This window comes from Ostrea edulis, chromosome 4, assembly GCF_947568905.1.
Source record: "Ostrea edulis chromosome 4, xbOstEdul1.1, whole genome shotgun sequence".
In the NCBI taxonomy this organism is placed as follows: domain Eukaryota; kingdom Metazoa; phylum Mollusca; class Bivalvia; order Ostreida; family Ostreidae; genus Ostrea; species Ostrea edulis.
Window position 1 is genome coordinate 43,479,347 of NC_079167.1, and position 14,412 is coordinate 43,493,758.

The 14,412-nt window shown below is 36.9% G+C and overlaps 1 protein-coding gene across 5 annotated transcripts; it reads left to right on the forward strand.

Annotated features, from left to right (window-relative positions):
- The first annotated feature begins 388 nt into the window (after positions 1–388).
- Positions 389–13,471, forward strand: LOC125668508 (steroid 17-alpha-hydroxylase/17,20 lyase-like). 5 transcript variants are annotated; one of them, XM_048902746.2, is made up of 13 exons: positions 389–524; positions 612–678; positions 2,500–2,564; positions 4,082–4,239; positions 5,193–5,270; positions 5,369–5,467; positions 5,584–5,677; positions 6,336–6,491; positions 7,137–7,348; positions 7,486–7,614; positions 12,058–12,162; positions 12,281–12,412; positions 12,978–13,471. In XM_048902746.2, the coding sequence occupies exons 4-13, from the start codon at positions 4,101–4,103 to the stop codon at positions 13,334–13,336; spliced, it is 1,503 nt and encodes a 500-aa protein (XP_048758703.1). In that variant the 5' UTR covers positions 389–524; positions 612–678; positions 2,500–2,564; positions 4,082–4,100; the 3' UTR covers positions 13,337–13,471. The 5 variants fall into 5 exon arrangements, with proteins under 5 accessions (XP_048758703.1, XP_048758702.1, XP_048758701.1 ...); XM_048902745.2 differs by lacking the exon at positions 2,500–2,564; XM_048902744.2 differs by lacking the exon at positions 2,500–2,564 and having other exon boundaries at positions 435–678.
- Positions 13,472–14,412: the final 941 nt, after the last annotated feature.

Below are 14,412 nucleotides of genomic sequence, written 5' to 3' on the forward strand. Positions count from 1 at the left end.
GAAATCCGTTCACTCAGTGAAAATCGACTTGTATGCTTTTAGAAATTGATTGGGTAAAAGATTTGAAATAGCTAAATCAAGCTATTTCAAATAGCTTACTAAAGCTATATAGCTTACTGTAGAGACTGTGCTTGACCTGATAAGTTTCTATACAATATCTGGGTTTGTAGGATTCGTGGTCCTGTCAGTCGATTACGATGGTGTGCCATTTTTAAAGGAGAATACTGCAGATATACCTAGTGATCTTTTAAAAACGTAATGATGTAACCACATAACGTAATGATGTAACCACATAACGTAATGATGTAAGCACATAACGTAAAGAGGTATCGACATAACGTAAGGCTGATTTACACTATAAGCCAGTAACGGCGTTCCATAATTTTATGTTCGACTTAGTTTATTCAAGACTAATACAATACGCGTACTCGGATACGATTTGTTTTTCACTGAATTATGTTTTCTGTTGTTGTATTTATTTACATAACTTTTACTTAACAATTTTCTCGATTATGTAAGATCTTGTAAGTTGTTTTTGCTTTTTATCTTGCTGATTAAGTCATTAGAATATGTTGTAGGTCAGAGTACTGGATATTTTTTATCTCTCGCAGTTTGTTTACATTTTTACCTTGCCTGAGCGGATTAATCCTTCCTTTCGGCATCATTGTGAAGCTATTGGTACGTGTTGTCTAAGCATTATCTATATATAGATGTCAGTATTATATCTAAATATCCAAGATTTTGATATACATGTATACTTAGTATATGTAGTTTTATTCTAATGCCTACACTAGCAATTGTATCACACGTGAATTTCACGTAAAATGCAACCATGTGAAATTCAATTTAACGCGAATTTCACGTGAATTGCTGTTCATATGAAGTTTACATGAATTTCAGGTTATTTAAAGTCACGTGAACAGCAGTTCACGCGAGGTAAATTTGCTTGTGTAGCACATACATTAAGGGAGTACTCTACATCGTCATAATGGCTGACTTCCTTTAAAAACATGGATGACAAAATCGATATCAGCAATATTTGACTTTTCCTTTTCCATTTAAATACCTAGCCAAGTAGCTCAGCAGGTTAGAATACCGACTGCTGAACTGTAGGTTGCAGGTTCGAGTCTAGCAGGGGTTACAGATTACCTTCAGATTACCTTCTACTAAAACTGTATTTTTTGACAAAATAAAGTAAATTTTCAAATTTTCAAATTCAAAATATTGTTGTACATATCCTACACTTTTCATCTACATCAAATTTCTCTGGTATAGCATACCTCCTCAATACAACAAACCTTGAGTCACATGGGTATTAGAGTAAACTCTACACTTACCAATGTGGTCATGCGTAGATCTAGAGGGGCATCCGTCAACCCAACCCCCCCCCCCCCCCCCCCCGGAATTTGCAAAGTAAATAATATCATGAACAAGTTGAATTATTACATTTGTGATTTAAGTTAAAGTGTTCTCAAGCGAATGTACTGGAACGGCTAGTTAGACATCCTTCTATCATTAAAAATTTACATAATTACCGATAATTGTCGTAACAGTTTTATTCACACATGTATACTCGATGTTAATCCATAGACTAGGTCACTACACATTATATTTACACCTTTCACCATTTTTCCAACAACAAACTGCTGGACAATGTAAACTATTGACTGATGGTATCATATGTAAACTATTGACTGACGGTATCCTATGTAAACTATTGACTGACGGTATCATATGTAAACTATTGACTGATGGTATCATATGTAAACTATTGACTGATGGTATCATATGTAAACTATTGACTGACAATAGCATATGTAAACTATTGACTGACGGTATCATATGTAAACTATTGACTGACGGTATCATATGTAAACTATTGACTGATGGTATCATATGTAAACTATTGACTGACAATAGCATATGTAAACTATTGACTGATGGTATCATATGTAAACTATTGAATGACGGTATCGCATGTAAACTATTGACTGATGGTATCATATGTAAACTATTGACTGACGGTATCATATGTAAACTATTGACTGACAATAGCATATGTAAACTATTGACTGACAGTATCATATGTAAACTATTGACTGACAGTATCATATGTAAACTATTGAATGACGGTGTCATATGTAAACTATTGACTGACAATAGCATATGTAAACTATTGACTGACGCTATCACATGTAAACTATTGACTGACAGTATCATATGTAAACTATTGACTGACAGTATCATATGTAAACTATTGACTGACAGTATCATATGTAAACTATTGACTGACGGTATCATAAGTAAACTATTGACTGACGGTATCATATGTAAACTATTGACTGACGGTATCATAAGTAAACTATTGACTGACGGTATCATAAGTAAACTATTGACTGACGGTATCATATGTAAACTATTGACTGACGGTATCATAAGTAAACTATTGACTAACGGTATCATATGTAAACTATTGACTGAAGGTATCATATGTTATAGCAGTTGTCATCAAGATATTGACTGGCACAGTTCAACCAATGGTGGATCTAGAGGAGGATACAGAGGTTGCAACTCCACCTTGGTTGAATATTTTTTATAAAAATGACAATTTCTTGTCATTTTAGGGTCGTCACCTACCTCTTTTTGGGGGCGGAAATGGCACAACCCACTTTTGAAAATTCTTGAGTTAAACTGTTCATAATTAGAAACTGACGAAAAAGAAATTGTATTATCATCAATCAACAGAGAAACTGAAGATTATTTCAATCAGGTCTCTTTGGCTAAATTACACCTCATATACAATGGGTTTGTTTTTACATACTTAGTGCTCTTACATTACAGCTCTTGCAGTGCTGTTACATTTTTTGTACAACCCCCCCCCCAAACCTTCAGTTGCTATTTTAACTGTAGTTTGTTATTATACTTATGTCCTTTCTATGTATTTAATTATCCCTAAGGGTTGTTTTAAATGTTATTAGGGTAATTATGTCATTACATTATAGGCGATATATATTGATAATGATAATTATGCATTTTAATTCTGACACTATGAATATTTTATTCACATGTATGTGCACATTGATTTTATATTATGTTTTCTCTCACATTTGTAAAGCGCTATAGAGAACCAAAGTTGATAGGGCGCTATATAAATCTTTTAATTACAATTACAATAGGCTTGTCCGAAAACGTGCGTTACATGTACCGGAAAACATCATCACATGACGAAAAGTTGAGAATTCACGTCCGGCATTTTTCGTCTCCTATAGACCTAGACAATACTTATAAATCAGATCATTCTGCTGCACTACTCCCAAAAGTTCCTGGTCACAAATCATTTTAATATTACATCAGAAAACCAATACTAACAATAACATATTATTTTCATAGAATTCTTAAATAATTTCATGCTGATAAACGTTAACTAAATTGACGTGCCTTTGCTTAATTGAAGTTCCACGCATGATTACATGTATACCTTTGCAGTGTTCCTTTGTTACATATCTGTACCGAAACATAATAACTTTAATTTCCATTTTAGGGGGGGGGGGGAGCAAATCTCGTAATCCACAACAACACGATAAGCTAGAGGAAGGCTAGCTCACAATTATCCACAACAATATAATAAGCATGAGAGGAAGGCTAGCTCACAATCCACAACACGATAAGCTAGAGGAAGGCTAGCTCATAATTATCCACAACGATATAATAAGCATGAGAGGAAGGCTAGCTCACAATCCACAACACGATAAGCTAGAGGAAGGCTAGCTCATAATTATCCACAACGATATAATAAGCTAGAGAGGAAGGCTAGCTCGTAATCCACGACAATACGATAAGCTAGAGGAAGGCCCCCTGTCTCATAAAGTTGCGCCCCCTAACCGCAATTCCTGGATCCGCTCCTGAATTCACTTTCAAGATGATAAATGCCAGCTGAGTTTTCTCCGAATATATACAGTACACGAGCTCTTTTTTTATTTACACTGAAAGTAAGCATGATTATGTTTTAATGAAAGTACATTTTCATATGTCAGAATTTAATTTCCAATTATCAGTTTGTATCATCTTTTCTTTGTTTCAGAGAAAAAAATTGAAACACGATGATGATCCTGTCTTTGAACACGCAAACTGTTTTGGCGGGACTGGCTATTGGCCTTCTGGTGTATTACGTCATCAAACGGATGCGGTATCGTCTGCCACCGGGACCATGGTGCATACCACTTGTTGGACATTATAAAGGTGACTTTGCAAATCAATAAAACGTTTAACACTCTTTTAAAACGTCAGAAAAAGGTTTTACGTTATGATGTTTACCGAAAGCATCTAGATCATTTGTTCAATTTTCATTTGGGTTGTATTTTTCTTCGTAAGTATAAACAGGTAATTTAGTACATACATGTATATAATATAAATGAAATTAATGATGACCATGAAAGTGCTTTTCCCCATAAATTTCGTAAAATTGCTTATCTAAAAAAAAAGTTATGAAAAAATAGATTGTTCACTTGTACAATCGATGTTAAATAAGGGACATGGACATGATTTAAGCTGAAAATTTTATAATTTTTTTTAATTTTTCCAGTTTTAATGTTTACATTGCTTAACTTAGGTATTTCTAATGGTCAGCAATAATTTGAATGTCAGTTGTCGAGATACATGGGAGACAATGCTTTGTCGTGCAATCTAATCAAAATTAGATCCTTTGATCCGCTCATCTACTATCGCTACACGTAGGTGTAGCGAAAGTAGATAAACGGATCAAAGGATCTAATTTCAATTAGATTGCATTGTTATGTAAACAAGGCTCTTGTCATGTTTTTGTTCACTAGTTGAAAGCAGATTTTTCATAATACAAGTTAATTTTGAACACAGTTGAACAGTTTCTAGAGTTTGTCACATCTCATTTTGTTTTAAACATTATATTTTCTATTCAACAATCTATATGTAAATAAAAACATGGTACTAGACTTGTTTACATAACAAAAATTGTGAGTACCGTATCACACTTGTAACTCAACAACTGACATTCAAATTTTGGTTGATCATTAGAAATATCTTAGTTAAGCAATGTAAACATTAGAACTGGAAAAATAAAATTCGAAAATGTTCATCTCAAATCGTGTTCATAACCCTTTTTAAGACTAATCGATATTTTTTCAGAAGAGTGACTGTAAAGATTGATTCTTTTCTAGTGTACACCGCAGCCGATATACACAAGAAATTCTATGAGATTTCAAAGGTCTATGGTCCGGTGGTCCGACTGTCGTTTGGTTAGTGCACTTTCGATTCCTTCAGTACGAATTTTTTTTAAAAATATTAAATTTGATTTCATTCCACTTTTACTGATAAAAATGATTACAAACTACAGGCCCTATCCCAGTAATTGTCCTTAACGATATTGAAGTGGTACTGGAAGCAATGGTAAAGAAGAAGGCAGACTTCGCTGGACGACCAAAGATCAAATCAGGTAATTTAGTAAAAATATAATCTTGAACACTTTTAGATACTAATAATTAATTGTTACGGGATTTTTCGAACGCACAGTTTCGGACAATGAAATCATAGCTGGAAATCGTAATGTAGGTGAGGTATTTTCTGGTGGCAGCAAGGACATAGCCCTGAGCAATTACTCACCGACATGGAAATGTCACAGACGAGTAGCAGGCAAAGCTCTTAGGTGAGTGTTCTAACCTTGATTTAAAGAAACGGGAGATTGAGACATTTGTCATCGTTGCAAGCCACGGCTGAAACATACACTCCTCTCCCCTTTCGTGAAAGTACGCTCCGTACATTTTAGCCGTGGCTTGCAACGATGATACGTTTGTGTACTATGTGCATTTGAACTTTTTCACAAAAAATATACGACTATTTCAGATGAAAAATATCTCTCTTGCCATTAAATAAAGGTCAACATGTTTCAAGTATTGAAAATTGTATCAACCATGAATATTGAATCGACTTTTATTCAGAATTTGCGAGCAATGCATTAATTTGTCTAGAAATGACAGTGTCGCATATCGTGTAAGATGTAAATCCAAAGGAAAAGTTCACCTAGTATGTAGCACAGGCAGTTACATCCAACTTTGGTAGTAATGTAGATTGATTATGTATGAATAAATTAAAATACAAAGTAAAATACAAAAAATTAATTTATTGTTTTTACATCGGCTAACTTGGGTGCCCTATATTTAGAGTTCTATACCTTTACTCTTTATATAGTAAATTCGACCCCCAAGCGATGCAATTGTCTGTGGTATGTAGTATTCAATGAAAGTTATTTTGTAATTCAAATTTGGGGTAGCATTTAAAATGTTATAATATGTGTTACATTCTAGATATTATTTGCAAGGGGATCTGCTTGAACAAATGATACAGGACAACATGAATAAATTCCTGGATGAAATGGCACGAGAAAAAGACTCATTCGCCTTCAAAGATTATGTAGATTTGATGGTGTTCCATCAATTATATACCATTTGTTTTGGAGAAAAGTAAGTCAGAATCTAGATCTACCTATTATCTTATGACATCTTGATAACGATAAAAGGCCGTCTCTGTTACATCAATTCAAAGACAATGTCCTCTATATATATTTCTGATCTGTGAACATATTTCAACCACGAGGAATTCGAAATCCGTTTCGTAATTTCTTGATTTATACATGTCGGGTATAGTATTAACATTCAAATGTTCTAGATATAGGATATACCCCGTACGTATGTATCATCATCATCATCATCACTATCATCATCATCTTCATCATCATCATCACTATCATCATCATCATCATCACTATTATCATCATCACTATCACTATCATCATCATCATCATCACTATTATCATCATCACTATCATCATCATCATCACTATTATCATCATCACTATCATCATCATCATCATCATCATCATCATCATCACTATCATCATCATCATCATCATCATCATCACTATCATCATCATCATTATCATCACTATCATCATCATCTTCTTCATCATCATCACTATCACCATCATCATCACCATCATCTTCATCATCTTCTTCATCATCATCACTATCATCATTATTATTACTATCATTATTATCATATAATGATCATCAGTACTGTCACAATGGCTAATGTAACATTGTATACAGACGACCTGTTGATGATGAGGAGGTGAAAGCAATACTACAGTTAGACACAGAACTGAACGATTATCTGGCTAAAGGATTCCTGGAGGATATCATCCCATACATGGAACGCATCTATCCTACACGTCAATGGCAAATGTTTGTCAATAAGATGAAACAATTCTTTAATTTCATACGAGAAAAATTCATACAACACAAGGATACGTTTGACACAGGTTAGTTTCTGGAAGTGCTTGCTCTTGGAATTATTTTTACACATCCGTAAGGGAACTAGGAAGTCTTCCTATACTTTGAGCTCAATTTTGTTACAAGCATTTTAGTTGAACACATATTGTCGGGTTTTTTTTATCAGGAGTAAGGAGGGATTTTATCGACAGTATGCTGATCGCTAGACAGGAAGCAGAGAATGAGGGGGATGAGGCTGTCCTGGAGAAGTTGGACGATGCATACTTAATTCACACAGTGGCGGACATATTTTTGGGTTCGTTTACCATATGCTCATCATTTACACATCATACAGAATCTAGGTCAAATCAATCTAATTAAAATGTGATCCTTTGATTCTCACGGCGATATACGTGAACGTGTCGATATACGAATCTAGGTCAAATCAATCTTAGTTAAATTAGACCCTTTGATCCTGTCACGTAAATCGCTATAGGCGACGTACGTGATCGTATAGATATACGTGTACGAGAGCGGATCGATATACGAGAGCGGATCGATATACGAGAGCGGATCATCCGTTAGATTGAGATCACATATATTGAGTAGTTATGTTCTCCCCCAATCTTATTCGTTGAAAAAAAGGAATCATATAAGGTTATAAGTAGCAGGGCAAGTAAGATTCACCAAGAGGGCGATTTATCGATTAGTTGGCTACAAATGCAATTAATTGGTTTACTCAAATATTATGCTCTCAGGATATTTTACAGCGTTGGACTGAGTATTGCTCCGAGCTGCACAGAATCACAGGAGACATAACGGTACTACATTTACATCGACAACCACCCCGTCCTCCGTGAAGAACTGGAAGGAGCAGTGAGATCGCTGAAGAAGATAAAATCAGCTGGAGTGGACAATATACTATTAGAGCTAGTCCAGGCAGGAGAAGAAGCAACGATCAGTGTCTTACTAATTATCTGCAACAAAATCTGAAGACAGGAGAGTGGCTTACACCATGAACACAATTCCTCATCGTCACACTCCCCCAAAGGAAACCTACAACAGTGCCAGAATCACCACACCATCAGTCTTATTAGCCACCAAGCAAGATCATGCTGAAGATACTGCTGAATAGGTTGAAGCCACAAGCAGAGAAGACCATTGCTGAAGAACAAGCACGCTTCATAACCGGGCGCAGTACAATAGAGCAGATGTTCAGCCTCAGGATACCTCCAACACCAACAAGACCTCTACCATCTTTTAAGAAGGTGTGGCACGACAATGATCCCTCTCTACTCAAAGGCCGTAAGTGAGTGAAAAACTCTCGAGTGAGACGTTAAACAATATACAACCAACCAACCATTCGACAGAAGGCGTTCGACAGATTATGACCTGCAGTGTTATGGGCGAACATGAGGCAGCACAATACCAATGCTAACCTAATTATAGTCATCGAACACCTCTATGATAAGGCAACCAGCGCAGTTTACTTCAACAACAGCTTTGAGGCCTGGTTCAAGACTACTCGGATAGAGGCAAGGATACTTGCTACTCCTACCTTATTATGTCTCTCCTCTTACAAGGGGAGACATATTGTTTTTGTACTTTCTGTTTGTCCGTACCTTTATCCGTCTGTCTGTCACAAACTCTTGTGAACATTTCTCCTTTATGGCTTATCGGGTAAACTTGAAACTTTGTACAATGCTTTATTGCCATTTGTATATGAGCATATTGTCAGGACAGGAGGATTTAAATATTTTTCTAAAAATTCTAGTGAACATAAGAGGGGTGATAAAATAGCTTTATTGTGAACACTTTTCCCTCTATATGGCTTATCTGATAGACTTGAAACTTTGTACAATGTTTCATTGCCTTTTGTAGATGTGCATATTGTCCACACAGGAGGATCTAATTATTTTTCTAAAAGTTATTGTGTATCTAAGAATGATGGAGGGTGATAAAATAGCTTTCTTGAAACTTTGTACAATGTTTTATTGGTATTTGTAGATGCGCATATTTTTGGGACAGGAGGATCCAATTATTTTCCTAAAAGTTATGGTGGATCTAAGAGGGATGGAAGATGTCAAATAGCTTGTGAACACTTCTCCTATTTGGCTTATCTGATAGATTTGACACTTTGTACAGTGCTTCATTGCCATTTTTCAGATGTGCATATTGTAGGACAGGAGGATTCAATCGTTATCTTTAAAGTTATAGTGGATCTAAGAGGGGTGGAGGCTGTAAAATAGTTTGTGAACACTTATCCTCCTCTATGGCTTATCGGAATTCATAATGTCTATGTTCCTGCCCATGCTTTCTCCTCCATACCATGCAGTACATTAAGGGGGAGGAGGATTCATTTGGTGCACTTCCAATTTAGGGAGCTGTGGAGACATTTGTTTTTCATAAAAACAATCTCTAGTTCAACATTTTTTTTTTGGAGAGTATCATGGCTGACTCACTAGAACAATACAATGGAACAGACAGCATTGAAGGCAAAACAATCACCAACTTGAGTTTTGCAGATGACATAGACGGCCTTGCATGAGGAAAAGGAATTGGAAACCTTGTATAACGCTTAGATAAAACATCTACGGGATGCAGATCAGTGCTGAAAAGACCAAACTGATGACAAATAACAACAAAGGCATCAACACTGACATCAAGTGAGCGGTGAGAGGCTGGTCACTGTCAATATATTCCAATATATCGGAGCCATTGTCAGCGACGAATGGTCCAAACCTGATATACTCGCCAGACTACTTCAAACCACTACAGCGCTCACCAAACTCAAGACTATCTGGAAGGACAGGAACATTACGCTCAGCTCAAAGATCAGACTAATGCGCTCCTTGGTCATATTCATATTCTTGTACGCATGGACCCTAACAGTAGACACTGACAGAAGGATAAAGGCCTTTGAAATGAGATGCTTTCGCAGACTTCTCTGCATCTCCTACAAAGATCACATCACAAATGTAGAAGTCAGGGACAGGACCAGACAAGCTAACGTACCGTATGAAGACCTCTTCATGACAGTCAAAACGCAAACTGAAGTGGTATGGGTACGTCTTACGATCATCAGGACTTGACAAGACGATCCTGCAAGGCACGGTACAGGGAGGGAGAAGGCGAGGAAGGCAGAGGAAGAAATGGGAGGACAACTTCGCAGAGTGAACAGGCCTGAATCTGAGCAACACCCTCAGAATAACATACAACAGACGGGAGTGGAGAGAGCTGGTTAGGACTCCTTTAATGGTGCCCCCACGGTCGCCCACACTACGGGAGACGTGAAGGTGAAGGATTGTCAGAGATGAACGAAGAATTACACATCTATACCGAAAATTATCTGCTTTCTAAAAAAGTTTAACTATATGCCTGCTAAATTTTACTTAGTCACAGGGTCAAAGGTGGGAATTTGAATAGACGTTCAGATTTTATCATTTTTGTCTCTCAGTAAGAGATGATGTTTGCTTTTACGTCCAGTCGAGAATTTTCCACTCCTATTGAAACGTCACCAGCTGTAGCATCGTCGGAAACCCACGGTCGGTCGCTCTAGACGATTACCTACCGTGGGTCACAAGGCCGATATTTTCGTATAACTCATTAAAATGCGTGATCTTACGTGACCTATCGAGGACCAATGGGAATCACCGTAAATATCCCCGGTACTCAATGTGTCAGCTGTAATGGCGCCGCCCATGAAAGTGTGTGTTTTGTTGTGCCACTAACAAAGATATATAGATGAGAACTCGAGATTTGGCATCCAAAATGGCCGATTATTAACTAATACTTAACTTTCACATGTGCCCCCCTCCCTTTCGGAAATCCTGGACCCGCCTCTGGTTTATTATCATCACTGCTTCATGGCACGTGAATAAAATCAGTCATACATAATACAATTTAAAAATTAGATGCAAATTTGAATTAAGATATGGTCTTACAATCCCGTTCACATGTTATTTTGTAATTAGCGTAGGTGAGACATCAATTGTGTTTACACGAGAGAGGTGTATTCCAGATCGAAGGTCACAATTACTGGCTCAAATTGTGCCGACAACACAAATAGAACAAATTACGGCAGTACTTAATACGCAAGTAAGTTTAATATACCTATAGAAACCGATGAAATACCAAGTCTGGTTAAAAAAAACCCACACATTGCTCCCGTATGATGGAACTACGAACTCGTGCTGGACATGTAGACCTGTACAAAAGCTTGGTAACACAGACTTTTTCCTCTCCTGTCTTTATAGACACAAATACATCCCCGCTTCAATAATGCAGATAAAGCATCTCGCTGAAATTTTTGTAACTTGTCCAACTTTAACGTAGTCAAAATCTTGACTTCGAAAGCTTGTTTTTCTATGCTACCGAGGACTGGAAATAAGGGGCTTTTTCATTGGTTGAATATCACAATAAGGAATGGTTATGCGACCAATCGCATATAGAAGCCGAGACACACCTTCCAGCGAAAATACTGACCTTGTGACCCACGGTAGGTAATCGTCTTGAGCGACCGACCGTGGGTTTCCGACGATGCAGCTGTAGGCGAAGTACTACAAATTTATACTTATGCACAGTGCTCAAGCCGTAGTATTAACGTTCCAACGACTGCCGCGATACAAAATCTATACTTTTAAAGTCATATCCAAAACGGTCTAACCACTGAACAATCGCGACCGGTAAAGGGGTGATAACTTTATATCTTCATAAGAATTGGATCATATGTCTCATTTTGCTAAAATTCTTTACACAGCCGGAGTGGACACAACCAGATTCACAATGGACTGGTTTGTATATTTCATGACCAGATTTCCAGACATACAGTCCAAATGTCAGGAAGAAATTGACCGAGAAGTTGGTAAGCTTTAATAATATTGAGCACCGTAAAAAGAAAGAAAATAAGATTTGTTGTAATGGAGAACTTTACGAAATCAAACAATAATCGTCAATTGCATTTATACAGCATTCAATTACAGGTTCAGAGCGTCCGTCCATGAAGCACCGAAACAAACTGCACTTCTTAGAAGCTTGTATGTTCGAGACTATGAGGCTTGGGGGTGTTGTGGGAATTGGTGTTCCACACATGAGTATTTGTGATTCACAAATCGGTAAGTGTTCTAAAGTATGGTTACTGGTTATCAAGGAATTATTCAAAAGAAATTCAAGGAGCTTGGTTTTACAACAATGAGTGTTAGCTTGGTGCTACAACAATGAGTTTTAGCTTGGTGCTACAACAATGAGTTTTAGCTTGGTGCTACAACAATGAGTTTTAGCTTGGTGCTACAACAATGAGTTTTAGCTTGGTGCTACAACAATGAGTTTTAGCTTGGTGCTACAACAATGAGTGTTAGCTTGGTGCTACAACAATGAGTTTTAGCTTGGTGATACAACAATGAGTTTTAGCTTGGTGCTACAACAATGAGTTTTAGCTTGGTGCTACAACAATGAGTTTTAGCTTGGTACTACAACAATGAGTTTTAGCTTGGTGCTACAACAATGAGTGTTAGCTTGGTGCTACAACAATGAGTTTTAGCTTGGTGCTACAACAATAAGTTTTAGCTTGGTGCTACAACAATGAGTGTTAGCTTGGTGCTACAACAATGAGTGTTAGCTTGGTTAGGATGACGAAGTACAAGCACAAATAGCAGTATTTTTCATTTCTTTACAAATCAGGTGGATACGACATTCCCAAAAGTACCATGGTCATCATCAACCATTGGGGGCTTCATCACGACCCTAAGTATTGGAAGGACCCGGAGACGTTTGACCCTTATCGGTATCTTGACGAAAATGGCGAAATGAAACCAGCAAAACCTGACAGCTGGCTTCCTTTTTCAGCAGGCCGGCGAGTTTGTTTGGGAGAAGCGGTAGCCAAACCGGAAATTCTGTTAATGTGCGCAAACTTGCTGCAACGATTTGATATACGTCTACCAGATGGCGTGAAACCAAACCTTGAGTATCATATTTTGGGATTTGGCGTAGAACTTCCGTCAGAGTACAAAATCGTCGTACAGGAGCGAATCGGAAATTGAAGCATTGTTCTTGTACACGCACGCACACATTACTTAAACAAAAATCACATACTACACACTATGAAGAAATGACAAATATCAATAATTCACAATAACAAAAATGATGCACTGATATAAAGAATTGAGAAAAAGTGTTGTATTCGTTGCAAGCTTATTGACTGATAGCGCTATATAATTTAGTTTCCGTCAAGTTTCAGTCTGTGAAAACTGTAGGCTATGATTCCTTATGGTTTCCGCAATACTGAAACTAACCTAGAACTTCAGTGAAATTCGGTGTTTTATTATAAATAATAATGTGTAATAAAAAGATTTGAATGCGAATGAAAACAAAAGTTATATTTAGCTATTATAGGCGAGATAATACAATTAAGTACTTTTTATCATATCGTTAGAATGCACTTATGTATAGTACTCATGAGTTGGATAAAACTGATATCGTGTTTTGTATATCATCAATTTGATCTGCTACATTGGCCTGGCACGGGACAGAGGTGTTGCCTTCTATTATGCCGATTCCAAAGCAGTAGGTACCGGAACACCGTGACGACATATATAAATGACGCAGTTTTACCTGTTTATTCGAGATCGTTTATTATAAGACAGCCTGAATCGCATAGAGTTCAATAACAATAAGAAAACTCATCAATTCCCCCAGTGGGACATCGTTTTCTCAAACTTTGAAGTGATCTAAGAAATGAGTCATTTTGAAAATGCATGAGGTATATGGACTGCGACGCATCAAGCCGGCATACTGTTCATGAATTCTAATTATATTTACATTCTACTTTCATTTCTGTCGGTTTTTCCAGCCGTAAGAATAGCTGTACTATATTTATCAATATTCATACGCGCATTGTTCACAACTGCAAAGATTCATGAGGAAATGGCTATCATTACAATATGTAAAGATACCAAAGGCAAAAACATTGGACATGTATCAAGATTCATACGCGCATTGTTCAGAAGTACAGTGCGTTCATGAAGAAATGGCCATCATTGTAAAGATACCAAAGGCAAAAACATTGGACTTGTAAATATTCTAAAAAGAAGTTTAGGATTCTCACATCTGTACATCA